Source organism: Aedes aegypti, chromosome 2, assembly GCF_002204515.2.
Source record: "Aedes aegypti strain LVP_AGWG chromosome 2, AaegL5.0 Primary Assembly, whole genome shotgun sequence".
In the NCBI taxonomy this organism is placed as follows: domain Eukaryota; kingdom Metazoa; phylum Arthropoda; class Insecta; order Diptera; family Culicidae; genus Aedes; species Aedes aegypti.
Genome location: NC_035108.1, coordinates 20,906,415 through 20,927,140, shown reverse-complemented (window position 1 = coordinate 20,927,140; position 20,726 = coordinate 20,906,415). Strand labels below are relative to the sequence as shown.

At 39.1% G+C, this 20,726-nt stretch overlaps 1 protein-coding gene across 12 annotated transcripts in view; it reads right to left on the bottom strand.

Annotated features, from left to right (window-relative positions):
- Positions 1-12,522: 12,522 nt before the first annotated feature.
- The window catches only part of LOC5571296 (serine/threonine-protein kinase N), a 370,020-nt gene continuing 361,816 nt past the window's right edge, over positions 12,523-20,726 (bottom strand). For all 12 annotated transcript variants that reach the window (XM_021840137.1, XM_021840142.1, XM_021840131.1 and 9 more), the window contains one exon: positions 12,523-14,219. In XM_021840137.1, coding sequence (XP_021695829.1) covers positions 14,076-14,219 — 144 coding nt within the window. In that variant the 3' untranslated portion in view covers positions 12,523-14,075. The remainder of the gene's footprint in view (positions 14,220-20,726) is intronic.

The following is a 20,726-nucleotide window of genomic DNA, read 5'->3' as shown; positions in this document are numbered from 1 at the left end:
TTGATCTTGATATTCCTAATGTAGAAATAATGAGAACGATCCTTTCGATCTTGCATCGTAGTTGGCATCGCCGTAGGCTTCTGCGATCCACACAAGAGTATGCTGCCCATAACTGCATATTATTCACATTCGACATTTTTGACGATTTCGAGTTAATACCGTGGAACATCATCAAATCATCAATATTTTCGACTAACTTAATACAATCTGTGAGGTTGTTCTAGAAAGTTCGAAAAAATGCCAAGTTGTTTTGTCACATTGCTCAATATAACCGCATAACAGTCACATTGAGATTATACATGGGCCCCGTAATGTAGTGGCAAAGAAATTTCTATCAGAATCATTTTCTGACTATTCACCCAATATGTGAGATGAGCTGTGCAAAATTTCAGCATCGTATAAGCATTGTTGAGTTCTCGGTAGTTTATTAAAATTTTGAAGCCTTCCCATACTGACGAGTAGTTCACACTTGGTACTCCATTTACTAAGCACTTTTGTCGAATGTTACAAATATGCAGTTATGGGCAGTATGAGTCCTTTTTCCAGTTTCCATTGTCAGCCTACTTTGACGATGGGCATCGTGTAGGTCAGGTTGGAAGGTATTTAATGCCACTGCTATCATCATCGTGCTGGACAGCCCAGAAGCTAGGAACGCCATACTTCGAGTATACTACAAGAAACACAAGGATGCAAAACTGTGTGTCCTTGATAACAGCTTGCCGCTGGAATATCGGTTTACAATGAATGAGGTTTTGTCACTTCACACATTCCGATTGCGCAACCTATCTCTAAGGTTGAAACAAAGGAAGATCATCAAATCGATATTCATTCGGAATGACACAGTTTCGGTTCTTCTTCACGGCCAGCAAGACTACACTCTTGTCAACAACATTTCTGAACTCCTGGAGCTCACCGGTCCTGTTCATGCAAGTGACGATTCATCCATGTTCTTCGACGCAGAGTCGGGGAATTCCTCACATGCATAATCTTCGCACCAGCACTACCTAGACGACAACCCCATTCCTCAACTTTATATGACGACAAACCCTAAGCTTCTTCGTATAGGACACCTCAACGTTCGTAGCCTCGAACGGCATATCGATGGTGTCAAACTAATGCTCGACAACAACAATTATCACTTTTTTGGTGTCACCGAAACCAAACTCAGCCAATCATCGCCAGTCGGACCTGTTCGGATTCCTGGGTACAACTTTATCAAGCACTCCTTATCATCCGGACGTGGTAGAGGTACCAGAACCTGCGGAGGTGTTGGAGTTTACGTGAAAAAAGGGATCAAAGCAGTGCCCATCCTGAAGTCTTCTCTTGATCTGGCAACGCCTATCAATCAACGACTCGAATTTTTAGCCATTCAAGCTAGAATTGGAGAGCTGAACACATGCATCGTAATTTTGTACAACCCTTCCGGTAGCAATATTCTGTTTGCACAGCAGTACGAAAAGCTTCAACTAGATCTTCTCGACCACCACTTTGATCGAATTTTCCTCGTTGGCGACTACAACATAAATGTAGACACAAGACAGCCTTCCGCAAATGTACTTGCTTTACATCAAATACACACTGCATTCAACCTTACTGTTCTGCCAACTTCAGCTACAAGGATAACGGAACATAGCTCAACCACGATCGATCTAATGGTTACCGACAAGCCACAGCTAATTAGGAAATCCAAATCTATCAACGCAAACACCATTTCGGACCATGAAGCAGTATATTTGATCGCCGATGTACGAGTATCAGAAGCACCACCCCAACTCATCAAAGTGCGAAACCTCCGTGGAATTGACCTTCTACGTCTACAAGCGGACTTCCAAGCGATTGACTTACTCAACATCTACCAAGAAGAAGACCGGCACAACTTCTAAATACCGAGCTTCATTCATTGATGAATCAACACGCCCCCGAAAGAACAATCTGCGTCCGCGACAAGCGTACGCCATGGATTAGTAATGAAATCAAGCGTGCCATTGCTCTGCGCGATCTTGCTTATGCATTGTACGTGCGGAATCCCAATCGTGTCAGAGGGAATGCCGAATGGCAAGACTACACTTCGAAGAAGAGTAGAGCCAACAACTTGATCAATACTGCAAAAAAGCGCTACGCTGAGTTACAGTTCAGCAGTGATCTTCCAGCCAAACAACTGTGGAGCAATTTGAAAAGAGAAGGCATTCACAATAATTCAAAATCCAACCTTGCCAATGAAGATTTCAATGCTGAACAGCTAAATCTTTTTTTTGCTGAAGGACACTTAGCACTTCAACATAGACCTTTGGATAGAGCACCGATCATCGAACCCGTTCTGGACGAATCTGAGGAACGTTTCCGGTTCAGGCCTACCAACGTTGAAGAAGTTTGCAGGAGAATAAACGAAATTAACACCAACGCGAAAGGAATTGATGAGATTCCTATCTCGTTCATTAAAATGCTTTGCCCATTCATTCTGCCACTCCTGATGCATTTATTTAATGCAATTATCAATGCTCAATCATTTCCCTCACTTTGGAAGCAAGCTCTGGTGACACCTCTACCGAAAACATCCACGCCAGGTTCGTCAAAAGATTTCAGGCCGATCAGCGTTCTGCCTGCAGTATCGAAGGTGTTCGAGAAGATTCTTCTCTCTCAAATCACCGAACATCTTCAGGACGCCAATCCTGCTCTTCTTGCCAAACACCAATCTGGGTACCGTAGAGCGCACAGTACGACGACGGCGTTGGTGAAAGTCACCCATGACATTCTGGGTAATTTCGACAACAACAGATGTACGCTGATGGTCCTAATTGATTTTTCATTGGCCTTCAACTGTGTCAAACATGACCTGTTGAAAGAAAAATTAAAAAGCGAATTTCGATTCTCGGACTCCGCTTGTAAACTTCTTTCATCGTATCTCGAGCAGAGAAGCCAACGTGTCGTTTTGGGAAGCATCTCTTCGGAACCTCGTATGCTGAATGAAGGGACACCACAAGGATCGTGCCTCAGCGCATTACTGTTTGCTCTGTACATCAACAGCCTGCCAAACGTCGTAAAATGTGAATACCATCTGTACGCAGATGACCTGCAGATCTACGTGTCTGGCCCAATAAACGAAATCGACAGACTCGTCCAGCTGATTAACGAAGATCTCTCCGCGATTGAACGTTGGGCTTTAGCAAACAGGCTGTTTCCGAATCCCAAGAAGACGAAGGCAATAGTCTTCTGTAAAGAGGGTACGATAAATCCGCAAGACAATATCCGTTTCTGTGGAGAAATCATCGAACTATCCAGTGAGATAACGAATCTTGGACTTACGATGGATTCCAACTTGAAATGGAGCAACCATGTTAACGACATTAGGGGAATTCGGGGTAAAACCGACACCCTAAGCGTATTGATAAAATTTGTGTACTTTCGTTTGTTAAACGAACCTAAAATTGTTGTAGAATCACAAATTGGTTATAAATCTATCAATCCTTGCGATCGCTGGATGATATATTAAGGTTATATAGTGATTTAAATCAAATTGAAATTTAATTATTTTTAGGTGAGCCAATTGAGAGTGCGGGTAAGACCGACACCCTGTTGGGGTAAAACCGACACATCCACTTTGAGTAGAATTTATACGTTGTGAACATCACCATCACATTGCATATTTAAAAGAATGCTTTAAACATGACTTTCGATATTTATGAACCCTTCTTTTAAAGGATTATTAACATATTACGTAAATTATTGAGGAGAGGCCAAAGTTCCACTAAATATATGTGAAAAATGCAAATGTCCCATGCTAAGATTATAAAGTTGGGGTGAATACACATGGATATTTTTAATTTGTGTTCATGGAATGCTTATGAAGATGAAGATGTAGCGAATGATTATGAAAATAAACACTGTTTTATTTGAACAAAACAGAAAAGTGTTATTATTTTCAGATTATAAAAACTGTCGAACTCCATGGGTTGTAAATAAACAATAAGATTAATTTATGTGAAAATATTTCAAATTCTATGTGAAAATAATTCAAATTCTTTTAAATGAGAAAAATTTCTTCAAGCTTTATCAAATAAGTTCAAACGTGATAACATAGAAATATTTTTTTTAAATACTTAATGATAGCTTGTGGCAAGTTATATAGTGTCATATTTCACATGTTAACAAGTTTGCCATCCGTGAACTTCACTGGGATTCGAAAATTAAGACTCAAATAAACTGCAGAGATAGTCTTTGGAATAGAAAGATACTCTGAAGTTAGATTATGAAGCAAAGAAAGGTGTCGATTTTACCCCAAATGAAAGTGTCGATCTTACCCCGAGTAAACATTTATTTTTCAATAGCGTTTTCAGCTGTTGAAAAACCAAAAATTAATTTCTCCTTCATGTTGTATCAACGTAATAATAGTAAATGATGATGTAGACGTAGAACAAATAATGATATTTTAAAAAATTCACATGCGGAATTGTTAAAGAAAAATAGCGAAATATTGCAACTGCTGTTGCTTCTATGTTATCCAATATGATTTATTGTTTATTTTGGTAGTTTATTGGTAGCGTTAGTTGTAATGTCATTTGAAACACAACATTTCACAAGTTAAAATATAGCGTAGTGGAAACTACAAGAAAATCTGCTCAAAACATGAAAAATCAAAGGGTGTCGAGCTTACCCACAGTGTCGGTTTTACCCTGATTTCCCCTACCAGGAAAGTTTACTGTACCCTTCGTACATTTCGACGGTTCCAGGGAGTGCTACCTCTTCAAACTCGCATGAAGCTGACTCGAGCAGTGCTGATGCCGTTCTTTTCCTACGGTGACGTTGCTTTTTATCCTGGGCTTTCAGCGGCGCAAAAAGAACAACTCAACCGCTGCTTCAAATCGTCTGTGAGATTTGTTTACGGACTTCGAAGACGTGACACAACGGGAATGGTACGACACACAATAGTTGGATGCGATCTTCCTGAGTACTATCGTCGGCGTATCTGTCATTCCATGCATGGAGCATATCATGGTAACCATCCAGAGTACATCACTCAACATACACCGATTGGTCGGAACGAGCGAGCTAGATCATTCATTCTCCCACACCATACAACCAGTGTTCGTAAAAGTGTTTTGGTGTATGGCGCGTCAACCTGGAACTCGCTACCACTCTCCGTCAGGCAACAACCCACATTAATTTCTCTTAAAGCAGCACTGAACAGAGGCAACTAGCCAATCACAATTAGCACCAATAGTTAACTTATCTTGCTAACTGTCTTTCCTTGTGTATTTTCCTTGAAATAATTTGTTCCTTGACATGATTTAAAGTGTAAATACTAACATGTTATCGTATTGCCAATAAATTACAATTACAATTACAATTACTTAATTTCTAATACAGTGAACAAAATTATGGGAAACGGATTCAGGTATGACTACAGTTAACTCTCCCTTACTCGATATTCTCGATACAGTGGGGATTCGCTCGTTGGGGTTCCGCTACATGGAATGACTCGATGGTTGGATGTTCGCTGGTTGGAAAATATTCCAACTAAAAGCACTCAAATGTCAACAGAAAATGTCAAACTGACTTTGACGTCTGAGTATCGTCGCTTTGATGTCTGCATATATAGAACAAATGCGTATGTATATGTGCGTTTTGTGGCGATTTGCTGTCCAGATGCGTTCGTGTGGAGCATTTTCACCAGCTGTCAGTCTTTCCTACTAACGGGTCGGATTCGCTAGATGGAAGGCAGTCGTGTTCCAACCAGCGAATCCCCGGTGTATCGAGTTAGAGAACCATAGTAAAAGTTGGTTTTCATGGCTAACTCTATGGTCTCGCAGTTGCACTAAATTTGTGTTCTGTAACTCGATACCTCCCTAACTCGATGGTCCCTTCAATATCGAGTTAGGGAGAGCTGACTGTATTACCCAGTGGAAGAAGCGCTGAATTGATTGATGACGATCTTACCGACGTACAGTGAGAGGCAAAATAAAGTGCCCACCTTACCAGTTTTCGAATTTCTCTCATTGATTTGGTTCAAATTAAAGTTAACACACCTAAATCTTTTGTGATATTTTATTTTTGATGTTCTTTCAAAGTTGCACTTACGAAATTTTGATAAAAAAAAGAATTTTACTTAAAGAAAAAGAAAATCAATTTGTATTGAAAAAAAAGTAGTGACAAAAATAAGTGCCCACTTCCTTCTTGGCCCCAGAAAAGATGATTTAAGAAAAATAAAAAGCAATTTAATAGTTAATGTGTCCTCCTTTGGCCTTAAGGACTTGCTGGAGGCTCTTCGGCATGCTTTTCACCAGGTTTTGTAGGTGTTGTGGATCTAGTTCTTCCCAGGCGCGCTCCAAGGCTTCAAAATAATTATTTTTGTTGGTAACACCAGTTTTTTCAACCCTGGCATCGAGAATCGCCCACAAATTCTCGATGGGGTTGAGGTCTGGGCTTTGTGGAGGCCATTCCAGCGGTTTAATCCGACAAGACCGGAAAAAAGACTTGGTCTTCTTTCCAGTATGCTTCGGGTCGTTGTTCTAGAGAAATATGAATTTCTCTTCAAGGCCCGTCTGGATCAGCGAAACCTCCAGATTTTCCAGCAAGATGTTAATGTAGGAATCTGCCATCATTATTCCGTCGATTTTCACGAGGTTTTCTACTCCACTCCATGAAAAACACCCCCAGACCATCACATTTCCTCCTCCATGCTTCACCGTTCCTTGGATGTGGTGCTCTGCATCACACACGAGCCCGCCGCTCTCGGTTAGACAGCTCGAGCTTCAGGAGCGCCACATCCAAGGAACGGTGACGCATGGAAGTGTGATGTGATGAAATGTGATGGTCTGGGGGTGTTTTTCATGGAGTGGAGTAGGAAGCGTCGTGAAAATCGACGGAATAATGACGGCAGATTCCTACATTAACATCTTGCTGGAAAATCTGGAGGTTTCGCTGATCCAGACGGGCCTTGAAGAGAAATTCATATTTCTCTAGAACAACGACCCGAAGCATACTGGAAAGAAGACCAAGTCTTTCTTCCGGTCTTGTCGGATTAAACCGCTGGAATGGCCTCCACAAAGCCCAGACCTCAACCCCATCGAGAATTTGTGGGCGATTCTCGATGCTAGGGTTGAAAAAACTGGTGTTACCAACAAAAATAATTATTTTGAAGCCTTGGAGCGCGCCTGGGAAGAACTAGATCCACAACACCTACAAAACCTGGTGAAAAGCATGCCGAAGAGCCTCCAGCAAGTCCTTAAGGCCAAAGGAGGACACATTAACTATTAAATTGCTTTTTATTTTTCTTAAATCATCTTTTCTGGGGCCAAGAAGGAAGTGGGCACTTATTTTTGTCACTACTTTTTTTTCAATACAAATTGATTTTCTTTTTCTTTAAGTAAAATTCTTTTTTTAATCAAAATTTCGTAAGTGCAACTTTAAAAGAACATCAAAAATAAAATATCACAAAAGATTTAGGTGTGTTAACTTTAATTTGAACCAAATCAATGAGAGAAATTCGAAAACTGGTAAGGTGGGCACTTTATTTTGCCTCTCACTGTACTTCTTCAGAAATTCCTCCAACCCTTTTTCAGCACAAAATCAAATTTTGTAACTATCTCAGAAACCATTTCAAAACTGGATTTGTTCCTCGGGAATTGACGCATTATTCTCTAGAGATTCTTGATGAAATGCGTTCTATAATTTAATTTAAATTATAGAACATATTTTTCGCAGGATTTTTGAGATATTCCAGTGATTTTTGAGAATTGTTTACAATGACTCCAAGGATTTGATTCATAGTATTTCGACTAATTATGCAAAAATTCTCGCTCCAGGCAATTTTTCGAATCCCATACTAACTGTGCATAATATCAGCTTGATTGGTAAAACTATAATTTAGCGCCAGCAGATCAAAGCTTATATGGGATTGACTATGAGAAAACTTACTTTTACAAAGAAATTTTACTTTTACAATTGCCGGAGGTGTCATCCATTAGCTACAGAAAATATCTATGTACAAGCCCTGAAGGAAGTCCCACATAAAAAAGATGAATTTTACTACTTCCAATCAAATAGTTTTATAATTCCACACGTTTCTTTATTTTGAGCAGGGTGCTCATCTTGCCCCACGGATGCAAACGCATTGATGTACTCAAAATGATTGAAACATTCTTTCAAATTTTGGACTTTCATCTTTATTAACGAGATTTTTAACCTTGGGCTAGTTCATCTCGGGACCAACGAATTTACTTCCCCATCAACATAAAGTGACCAGACGTCCCGGATTGAAGTAATCTGTCCCGGATCAACAAGCGTCCCAGATTGAAGAGATAACCAATAGAAATAGAATTTTCACTTGAAATATGAACAATAAAAAGTTATTCATTGTTATATGAGCATTCCAAACTATTATCGTGTTCTCATCAGGATCCACACTGGATTCTTTTGTTAAGATATTGACAGGACTTTTTTATTTTTATAAAATTTATGTTGTAATCCTCGCAAAATATTATTGGAATGCTAACAACATCCTAAAATTAGGTAAATTGTTGGTTACTGATCGAAATTTATAGAATCCACAGATTTATCTATAGTCAGTATCTATTCATAATTCTGACAGAAACTCACGGGTACAAATTTTAACTACCTACCTAACTCACCGAAACTACTCCAGAATCCTTCAAGGATTCAGTTCGAAACACCATATTTGTTTGCTTCAATACCTCTGACATTGTTTTAAAAAGCTTACAAAATTCTGATTGTAAATCCTTAAAATAAATTGTCCGAAAATATCACGTGATTCAGGTCTAAATTCAAATTAATTAGGCTATGTTTTATCTGTTCAATATTAAAAACCCTTGTGTAACAGGTTATGGAAATCCCCCTAGAATATTTGAAAGCACATGGGAAATTTTGAGCTAAAGTGCAAAACTGTAAAATGATTTTGAAAAATTTCATACAAATGATTTGCTTGTAGAATCTAATCTTTTTTTATCGAGAATTTTATTTGCATAAAGATTGATACAGATATTAATTTCTTTTTAAGGCAAAGTAGGCCGTCATTGCTATTTGTACGCGTCGTGGATGATTGTTAATAATTCATCTCACGATTTAGAATCAAAGAAAATCAGTTGGTTTTGCACTGACACAGCTGAAAAAGTATCAGCATACTTTATGCATGTTAGTGCATACAGTGATACTTTTTTCAAGTCAATATAAACTATCAAGACTGAGTTTTATCACTTTGAAATGCAAGCTGAAAAGTCATCATTGTTTCCAAAACGAATGACGGGCTACTTAGCCTTAAGTCCGAGACCACTTGAATGGTTCGAGAGGGGAGGTTTATAAATAAGGAACAAACAAATGAAAGAAGAAAAATTGTTTTTATTTTTTTTATTTTTAACGTTGCACTAACTATGCACATTTTTCAATCTTTCTCAGGATCGTCATTTAACCTGTTTATAAACTTTAAAAACTTCAAATACCTAACAGAGGTTACGAAAAGTATGGAGCTTTTTTCTCCCCTCAATATTTTCGACTTTTTGAAGGAGGGAGGGGTAGGGGGTGTATTAAAAAAAAATGATACTACACTGCCCATTAGGATCTTATTTTTCAAAAGCTCTCAAAACAAACAAAAAATCGTGTGCCCTTCTGAATTCAGATCACATAAGACGAGAAACCTCAAAATTTGAGCCAAAAATATTACCATTTCGAGGTGGAGCAAGTGACTTGAAGGTAAACTTTCAAGTTATAAAATATGACCTTCAGTGAAGCAGTATTTTACAACCAATTTCAAAACGTTTGGCATCTTTCTCTTCAAAAATCCATTTGGAAAAACTTTCTAGAGCATCATTTTTTTTTTCTAAAATAAAAACTAGTCTTAGTTGAATGTACAGTCAGTGACATAAGTTAGTAATCAAAGGCTGTTTTTCCATACAAAATGCCCAAGTTTGGGGTGCTGTATCTCAGCTTCTGGCAGTCCGAATTATCTGAAATTTGGATGACGAACAACAAATAACTTGAAGTTTTGTCTGTAAGAGAATTAGTACATTGCAGTCATTTTACATAGAGTTTCAGAGGGTTGTTCAAAGACAAAAGTAAGTAACCTTGAGACTTTGTAATTTAATTCTGAAAAGGTAAGTACACGACACTGAAGACGGCTTTACAGTTGAGGTCAAAATACGCGTATCTGCCAAAGGATACAAACTCTAGTGGAATTAAATGGTATAGTACTAAATTCGGTTTTCTCATCCACTTAACATTTTTTAAATTTTGTAACAAAAATCTTTTTAAATATGTTGAAAAATATACGCACTATTAAACTCGTATTCATAACAAGATTGCTTTTTTATTTCCGGCAAAAAATACCTAAATAATACAAATAAATTTTATTTTTTCATTAACAAATCATGTTTTGGATAGTGTTTGATGAATAACTAAGTCAAACCCATTTTTTAGGTAAAATGTGTTGTAAACAATGTTTGAAACCAACTAAATTAGCATCAAAAACATGTAGAAAGATTTGGAATCCTTTGAGTATTCATGAAGTTATAGTCAAACCAAAATATTTTTTTCAGTAAAATGAACAAAAATTTTGAGAAAACTACTCTTAACTAAGGGGCCTTCCTTAGCCGAGTGGTTAGAGTCCGCGGCTACAAAGCAAAACCATGCTGAAGGTGTCTGGGTTCGTTTCCCGGTCGGTCCAGGAACTTTTCGTGATGGAAATTTCCTTGACTTCCCTGGGCATAGAGTATCATCGTACCTGCCACACGATATACGAATTTGAAAATGACAACTTTGGCAAAGAAAGCTCTGAGTTAATAACTGTGAAAAGTGCTCATAAGAACACTACGCTGTCTCACTAGCAGGCTCTGTCCCAGTGAGGACGTAAAATACAAAGAAAATAGTATTTAATTTGATTTCATGGGCTAAGGAAGGACCCACTAGTTCACTTAGGGGTCTACAGTCGACTCTCCATAACTCGATATTCAAGGGACCATCGACTTATAGAATTATCGAGTTATAGAATGTACCGAAACAAAAAATCACAAAATCGAAGGAACAAATTTCTGTTTTTCTAATACGTAAATGTTCACCTCTGTAAGAAAGTAATATTATTTTGTTGATTGTACTCTACAAACTATTATTTGAAAACTATTTTCGAAATGCTCAAAAAAATCACATTATTTTGGCTGACAATTTTTTTTATTTTCATATTTTTCAACTTGTATTATAACTTGCAAGTATTTTTTCATCTCTAAACAAGAATTAGACCACGTTTCCCCAAATAAAAAAGATTTTAAAATAGATATCGACTTATGGAGAGAAATTTCCCTCTCACGTGACATTGACTAGTGGAGATATCGAGTTATAGAAATATCGACTTATGGAGAGCACGATGTATGGAAATTTGAAGGGACCGAAAAATCCATCGACTTATAGAGTATATCGAGTTATAGAACATCGAATTGTGGAGAGTCGACTGTATTTTGTAATTCGAGCGAATTCACGTGACTCGTCTGTAGTCATTGTCGATCAAAGTAAGCTTGCATATTTCAGATGTCACCATAGAGTCACATAGAGTGACAACTGTCGATAAACTCGAGTGACAGAGCCAAGTCGAGCGAGATTTTATGTCGACAGTGACTCCAGTCGAGTCGTTTTTGATCGAATCGACTTATAAATTAAGGCCCTCAGACTTTTTTGATTTATCTATAAATAAATTAACCCAAGTTCTTAAACGTGTCCTAAGTGGTTTCTATGAACAAGTTTTCGGAGGGACATTTTAAGAGGAGTTTCCATAGAGAAAAACGGGTTGTACCTTCTTATGAATTATTTAAGGAAATAATCTGAAAAAAATCTCTAAAAAATATGTTTTATTTTATTTTGAACAGGTGGTCAATTTTAAATCTCAATCAAACTTTTTTAAATGGAAAACCAAACCGCATCTTTCACGGTAACTTGACAAGCGAATATTTAATTTTCAGGCTCCATTAGCCTCCACAGATTGTTTCCCGAAGTCGGTTTTAAGAGATCTTAAATATTTCAAAAAACAATATCTTGTAATTTCTTGAAGACATCTCAACCGGTTTGCACGTTTTTTAGAGAAGCTTTTCAATGCATGTCACTAAGAACCCAGCAATAGTCAAAATTATAATAGGGGGTTGCAGTTCCGCAATGAAAATCGGAACATTTCCAAAACCGGATGACATATGATCAAAATCGTCAGCATATAGAAAAGTATTTTTGAGAATTCGTGAAAAATGGTGCGAAAAAAAAACAAAAACGCTATTGAAGGCGATTCAAGCATTTTTTGTGTTGTGAAAATTCAAGTTGAATCGAAGCTCTCCAGCGTGTAATGCAGTATAACAAATCAACATACATCGAAATTTAACTAGAATAATTCCGCATCGCTTTTCAGACATCAAGGCTAAGGTTTGATGAAGTAGATCTCACGCCGTAACGCACCATTCCAAGGTGATCTACCCACGTTACGGCCCTCATCCGGGCAGACTCTCAGGGTTGTCTATTTTGTTGATAAATAAAACGCGAAACAACGCTTGTAATGTATTTTTCATTTCATTTGTTAACCTTCTCAAAAATGCATAAATTGCTTTTCTTTTTATCAATAAACGACTATTAGTACAATTTTCTTCTCGCCTACAATCATCAATATTTCCGTTCCTGTTTCGTAATGTATATTATTATTATGTTTTCTTCTTTTTTTTTCTTGATAAAAGTTATAATCACATGTGTGTATGTTAATTGTTGATGTGTGTAAACTAGCGTAACATAACTAATGATACTAAAATAAAAATAATAAACAACGTTTTACTTTTCTTCACTTCAACAGCGGCAGCACTCAGCTGCTTATACTGAATTGTTATCGCTTTTTTATCTGCAACTGTGTTAAGATGATAATGCTTTGCGTTCTTTATTCAGCTCAACTCAAATGATACATTTTCTGCGCGCCAGTAAAGTGATTGATTCGGTTAGCTTGAGGTGAGTGTATGAGTTTGTGTTTCTGCATAAAAGAATAATGGTAGTACAAAATTCTAAGTCAAGTGGGGTTTATTCATAAATAAAGGCATGTTTAAAACAACGTTTTTTTTTTTTCTAACACGATGATCGATCATCCATCCGGCTCAAGTCACTCTACAGCTATCTATCCATGTACTTGTGTATGAGTGTTTGTCTATACAAAGTCCTGCTAGGGGGGAGAGTCCCAATTCATACAAACATAAAAACTAACGCAAAAGTATACACAATTCGGCTTGAAAGTAAGTCTCACACCAATGTTTGCAAATTGATCGCGCTTGTGGAACAATTTCCAATACAACAATTCAAGAAAGGCACCTGACAAATATTCCTTTTCGGTTGTTTTTCCGCGTCTGTCTATGTGTGAGTGAGTGAGTGATGGAAAGTGCATGCTCTACAACGGTTAAGCTTAAATTCGTCTAAAAACAAGCTGAGAAGCCGTCACAGTTCCTGATTTTTGTGTATGGGTGTGTCCTTTGGAAGACATTTCAAACACATGCGCCAAACGCGTTTATTCCTTTTTTTTGCTCAACAATGCTTTTTTTTATTTTTCCTAGTGTTTCCTTTCTTTGTATATAACTTGTTTGTGTGTCCACTTTGTTGCCTAATGGTAATATATTAACAAGGGGTTGCATACATAGTTTTAACGCATTCTTATGCATGCTTTTTTCTTTTCTGTTCTGCTACGGATAAAGGAATAATGAGTGTGATATGCATCGAAGCGTGTCGTAATAGTAGCTGCTCACGTAAAAATTAACAAATAGAACAACGAACGAAACGTATCTTTCCTAAGCTGCAGTAGAAGATAGTAGTAGTGGTACAACAGCACGTTCCTATATGTATACGTATAAGGTTGATGATCATGTTCATAGTTGCAGTATAGTGGTACACGAACAGCAATAACCAATAGACGACATTAGGTAGCTATAGTTTTGGAGATATCTGAGGTTTTGAGGGGGAACTTGTGGGAAACCATTTTGTTGCATCGTTGAACCCAACCAGCAGTGAGTGCCTGTCCTGCGTCTCTGGGATCACTTTTCTTCTAACCCTACGTCTCACTACCACTACTGTCAACACCAGTCGGCCATGTAGGTGAAGTCCTTGAAGTAAGTCTGTTCGCTCTCGGTCAGAACACGCGGGTCCTTCGGTGGCGTTAGGGCGGCCCTCTCCGATGTGAACTCCTCGTCGAAGTTGGAAACGTCCTCCGCGGAGCGCTGCAAAAATGAAACAAATGTATTGTATTGTATATACTCTGTGTTCTGAATTATTTGCAATTTGGTAACTGTGTAATTGGTGTTTCACTAAATTCACGGAGAAATAAGTTCCAAGCGGTACTTTACGAGCTTCTTTCCAAACCATCACATTTCTAAATTCATATTTTTTTCTATATATTTGAAACAATTCACACTCTGGACAATTTAAAAAATCTTAAGATTTTTTCGATATCCCGCGAATTGTTTTGAAATGTAGAATTGAAACTCCTACAAATTACAAGACTTTCATGGAAAAAAGCTGAAATATTCTTTAATTATCCTGAAACACCTTGATGACGTTCATCGTTTTTCTGAATTTCTCGAGAATCCCGCAATTTAAAACACAGTCCCTTCTGAACTAGAAAAACTATTTAGAGAAATCTCAAGTGCGGAGAATTGTTTCATGAGTTGTGTTACGTAAGTTAAATTAGTATGTTATTTGATTAGTTTATCGAAATATGCAAGCTCAGAACAAGAACCGCAAAAACATTTTTCCGTTCATACGAAGCCAAATATGCCAACCTTGGCAAGTGAACGAAAAACTCGACGAAAAAAGATCAGCTGTCACTCGAAAGTGAATGAAAATCACTGACTGTCCTTCCGGTAAATCACACACACATGACGCTCGCGGACTCGACAGCAAGATGGCAAGTAGCCAGCAAAAGTTGATTGGTGGCAGAACATCGCTGCGGATTCATTACGGACGGAACGCTCTGCATGGACATTGGAAAGCTGCACGCATAAAGTGGTGTGAAATCACACCTAGATTGGTGTCGAAAATCTTCCCACGTGTGAAATTTGGGCAGGGCACGAATTACGCCCTCCAACACGCTACTGCCGCATCACTCTATAAGATCCACACCAAGCGATTCTGAATCCGATTAAGGAGCGGAAGAGAAGACTTCCATAGTTCGACCGCAAACCGTACAGGATACCAGCGCAGACATTCATATGTCACGAGAGATCCTGTTGCGTCTCTGAGAGGCGGTCGCTAGACATCCAGAACCCTACAAAAGCCTTCCAGAAGAGAAGTAGGTGTCCGACTTACAATTGGAGAAGAAAATGCTAAGGGATTGGTTTCCCTAGGGCTTTTTTGTTTTGGTATTTACAGCTTGCTTCGTCGCTTCGTTTGGAAGACTTGCAGTTGCTGGACAAGTGCCGCACGAGAGCGGCGAGGAGCAGAGGCCGGTCACAGGGCAACAACCCCTCGTAGCCGTGATTCGTGAGTGGTGGTGAGTCCAACACGAGCAGAACCAGCTGGAGCGGTGGGAGATCAACAACCGGCAGTCGATGTGTGTGTGTGAACCGGCACGGTGGACGACTTGTACAGCCACGAGTCGTCGACCAGGGGATGCCCAGCAGCAAGAAGGTAGTTCGGAGGCCCGGGTGCACCCAGAAGAACCGTGAGTGAGGAAATTGCACAAGAATGCGAGAAGAAAATGGAGATATTGGACAATAGTTAGCTAGGACAGTGATTATGTAGATGGACCGAATCAGGTTCAATAAAGCTTGCACGTTATGTTCATGAGAATTCGTGGCGTTTAAGTTGCTAGCTGGTCCGATCAATGCTCCTTCCCACTACGGCAGAGATCGTTTCACAATAATTGTTTCATTGTTTCAGTATCCTCTCAGGAACTCGAAAAATATATCTAGACATATCCACGGTAGAGTTCTTGAAAAAAAACTACAGGTTTATTGAAGAAGAATAGAATAGAAACGTTGTGCGAGGTCTCACATGAATTCATTCAGAATAAGAGATAAGGAGAAAGAAGGAGAGATAAATTGAAAAAAAAAAAACATGTGGAACGCTGTATTGGTAGATTAATAATAGATTATAATAGAATAAATAAATAATAAATATAGATAGAATTAATAAATAATAGATATGAGATTTCACGAAGAAAGTTTGTCCGGATTCTGTCCAAATGCAAACGATAACACGTGACAGTACACTCGAACGGAACGAATTTGACCTACACCTTGTTACCGTTTACTTTATTTCCAAGATTTGGGAGGAGGAAGTATTGCCGGAGGAGTGGATGGAAGGTGTCGTGTGTCCCATCTACAAAAAGGGCGACAAGTTGGATTGCGCCAATTATCGTGCGATCACAATTTTGAGCGCCGCCTATCTCTCCCAAATTCTATGCCGCCGTCTATCATCAATTGCTAGAGAATTCGTTGGACAATATCAGGCAGTATTTATGGGCGAACGAGCAACAACGGACCAGATATTCGCCATCCGCCAGGTGTTGCAGAAATGCCGCGATACACATCATTTATTCATCGATTTTAAATCGGCCTATGATACAATCGATCGAGAACAGCTATGGCAGATTATGCACGAATACGGTTTCCCGGACAAACTGATAAGATTGATCAAGGTGTTGATGGAGCGAGTGATGTGCGTAGTCCGAGTATCAGGGACACTCTCGAGTCCCTTGGAATCTCGCAGAGGGTTACGGCGGAGTGCAGATGGAAGACGGAACGTGGAGAAGGCGGATGAACCATGAATTGCACCAGCTGCTCGGAGAACCAACCATTGTCCACCTCGCAAAAATTGGGAGGCTGCGGTGGGCCGGGCATGTCACCAGAATGTCGGATACCAACCCGGTGAAAATGGTTCTCGAAAACAATCCGACCGGCACAAGACGACGTGGTGCGCAGCGAGCAAGATGGGTCGATCAAGTTGAGGACGATCTGCATTGAGGAGGTCCCTTCCCGAACCGGCCATCTAACTCTATTCTGTCACTGCTTCGGAAGACCCGAAAGGCAGCATCGAGTGCTTCGTGAAGCCCAAGCAGGACAGTTTTTACATTCAGAAATGGAATAGTGAAAAGTGAAAAATGAAAAAGTGATTTGTTTGATTTGTGTCCTCAGTACTGTTGGTTTTTGGCTGCCCTAAGTTCACCGAACCATCCGGAAGTGACAGGCAGCACATAAATTTAGAGAATCAATCCGGTGAGTTTGTTCCAGTATGATACTTTTTCTTTTGTGAGCCTTCCGGATCGTTTTTGTAAGCGTCGTGGAACTTCTGATCGTTTCTTGAACGGAAAATGTTATTTTCGGAGTTTGATAATTATGTTCAGATTGCGCATTCTGTCCGGGCAACTAACTGTTACGCAACTAACAATCGGTTGTGGATGCTTTTAACCGTTCGATGACCCTGGAGGGATCGATTCTGCTTTTCGTATAATTTTGAGCAGAAAAACCGACTGTGTTATCCTAGGATGTTTAGTTCGAACGCGCTTCCTTTCGTTTTTCGATTACCTAAAAATACAGTACCACCCAGTACAGTTTTTCAATGGGCACAGTACAGTTTTTCAATAGGCGTGATTTTTTTTTTACGCGTATCGTTATTTTATACAATCCGATGACCCTGGAGGGATCGGTTTTGCTTTTTACTGGTTATTGAGCAAAAATATTACTGCACAATCGACAAGCATTTCGCGAAATACTATTTATACTATAAATAAGCTATTGTTTTCTCTTTTGATTGCCGGCATTCAAAAGATTAATTTGAAAACGCTTAAACAACAAATATTTATGGTCTATCGCCAGCTTTCTAGGCGAATCCTGACAATATACCTTCCCCAACCTCCAACTCCGTAGCACTTATGAGGGTGTCGCTGAGTCGGTGGCCTCTCATTAAGTAAGTGCTACATCAACATTTCCTTCCCCTATCCCAAGTTACGGTAAAGATGGGCGTGGCCGGGAATAGCGATATTCATGCTTTTAGTATTCTTGTTTATGATTTGAACAAGGTATACTCCCCTGCCTTGTTCTTGAAAGTAGTCAGGATGAGATTATTAAAAAGAAACATGAATGTTGCTAGTATCCAATCTACGAAGTATACCGTAACTACGCTAACGCTAACGCTAACGCTAACGCTAACGCTAACGGAAGACCCGAAAGGCAGCATCCATTTATTACGTAACGCTAAAATTGAAAATTTTTGACCCCCCCCCCCTCCGTAACGCTTTTTGTATGGAAAATTTCAAATTTTTGTATGAGTTGTAACGCTTGAGCCTACTCCTCCCTCCCCCTAGAGCGTTACGTAATTTGTGGATGCCGCCAAAGGTATCATTCTCGATTTCGGTGCCCACCAAATCTGGTCAACTGCATCGGTATTCCTTTCAAACCCGATGCCCAGGTTGGACGTGGACCCCCACGTGGCCTCTAAAGAAGGCCAAGTTGACAGCTTCAGCTGGCCATTACTAATTCGTGTACCGCTCTGCAAGGTCCTCCGAATCGAAGTTTGGCAACTACGTGGCCAGAACTCCCGGCTTCAACTCGAGAAACACTTTTAGACCTTATGCAATGTATGTCCATAACAAGCTTCCTCCCTCCACACCCGTCAGTATGACATCCAACACCACAATCGGCAGCAACGAACTAACACTAACCCACACAACAAAATGAATTAAAACCTAAAATGAAAATTAGGAAAATGTATTTCCAGCTCTTTTCAATTATATAAGGGAAAGGTCTGCATACACGCCCGTTGGTTCCTTGCACCCTTTGCCCGCTTTTGCCTAGAACAGGGTTGTGAGTAGCTTCAAGCAGGTATAGTTCCGTACCTGAGAAGGCTGACTCTGAACTAGCCACTGTTAGAATTCTGACTTGCTCTTCTTCCATGTAATAATTCTACCCCAGGAATGGATAGGATCAAATTAAACTTGCTTAAATACCTCCCAGACGTCGTGAAGAGGCGCTTGTTGAACTTAGGGATGATCCAAATATGACGTTCATCTTTTTTAGGGATTTCTAGACCCCCCCCTCTCCCCTCTGTCACGCTTTTTCCAATACCTAATACACGCAGTGTCACACTTTCGTAGCAACGAATCAAATTTATGCGCATACTCACAGGATCATGATGGGAAGCCCACCCGGATGTTCTGATAAAGCTATATCGCACAACGATTGTGTCGGTTCTTGAATACGGTAGTTTTTGTTTCGAATCCGCCGCGAAAACACACATTCTGAAGCTCCAGCGTATTCAGTAGCACTGTGTTCGAATCGCGTTAGGCTGCATGAATTCGACTCAGTTTAGAAGTATTATAGCAGGTTCGTGGAATTGTCGTTAAGGTACCTCATCCGCTGTGAAGTGTTAAATCCATTGGTAATTTAAAATTTTGAATAGCTAATCGAACGAAATCCTCAAACAAGATTTATGATATTGTACTACGCGTACATGATTCTGGAGGTTAATCCTTCTTTGAATCGCAGCAATCATGGTTGCTTCCCAGACTTTTTAAGTCCCGTTGTAGTTTGTGATCTGACCATGAAGCAAAATATCCGTTCTAGAACTGCTTTCTTCGGAGTAAATCCTTTTTTTTTTTGTATGGTATTCAGTTGGAGCTGCTTGACAGCTTAACTTGTCAAGGCTGAACCCTCGGTCTGGCTTTTGCCAAGTTTCCCCTCTACCAGGACCAATACTCAGACGGACTAGGCAATGGCGCCCACATGAACACTGTTTTTTATTAGTATTGTGACGTGGTAGTTTTTGAAAAATACCCATATTCCCTTGCTTCTGAGAAAAGGAAGCATTGTGAAAATCAGCAGCTCCATCAGAATTTGTTTGAAATAGTAGTGTACTGCCCATAACTGCGTATTTGTAACATTCGACAAAAGTAGGCATTGAATAAATGGGGTACCAAGTTTGCATTTTATTGCAGTATGGGAGGGAACTGATATTTCAAAAAATCACTAAGAATTCAAATGTGCTTATTTGAGGCTGAAATTTTGTACAACTCATACCGCTAATTGGGTGAATAGTCAGAAAAAAATTCTGATAGAAATTTCGTTGCCACTGCATTATGAGGCTCATGTATAATCTCAATGTGACTGTTATGCGGTTACAATTGCCAATGTGACAAAACAACTTGGTATTTTTTTCGAATTTTCTAGAACAATCTCACAGATTTTAGTAAGTGGATCGAAAATATTTGTCATTTGATGACTCTCCCCGGTATAAACTCGAAATTGTCAAAAATGTCGAATGTGACTGTTATGCAGTTATGGGCAGTGTAGTAGTGTCATTACTAATACTGTTTAGTCGAAATGGTTTAGAATAATTTATCATTCAAGTGCTATTCTGATTACTCCAGTCTTTTACGTTAGATTAGAGTCTTAAATGTCAATTGTCGTCAAGTTTCAACAAAATTAGGCTGTTTAGTAGTAGTTCTAGTTAATTTAATTTGTTGTTGTTAAAAGTATTTATTGGTCATTACGTTCATATATCCTTGAAGAAAAAAGTCGCTTTCCTTGTCTGTTCAACAATTTTTCGAAACTAGCAAGTGTACCCTAATGATCGATCTCAGCGTCTTACTTTCCACAGTCATTTTATAGTTATTGAAAAGTAAAGTAAAGTATATTGAAAAGTAAAGTTACCTTAGGCTTCTATTACAGACTCCTACATGATTCACTTTTCGGTGGCAAATGCAATGCTTCACAACGCCTACTTTCTAC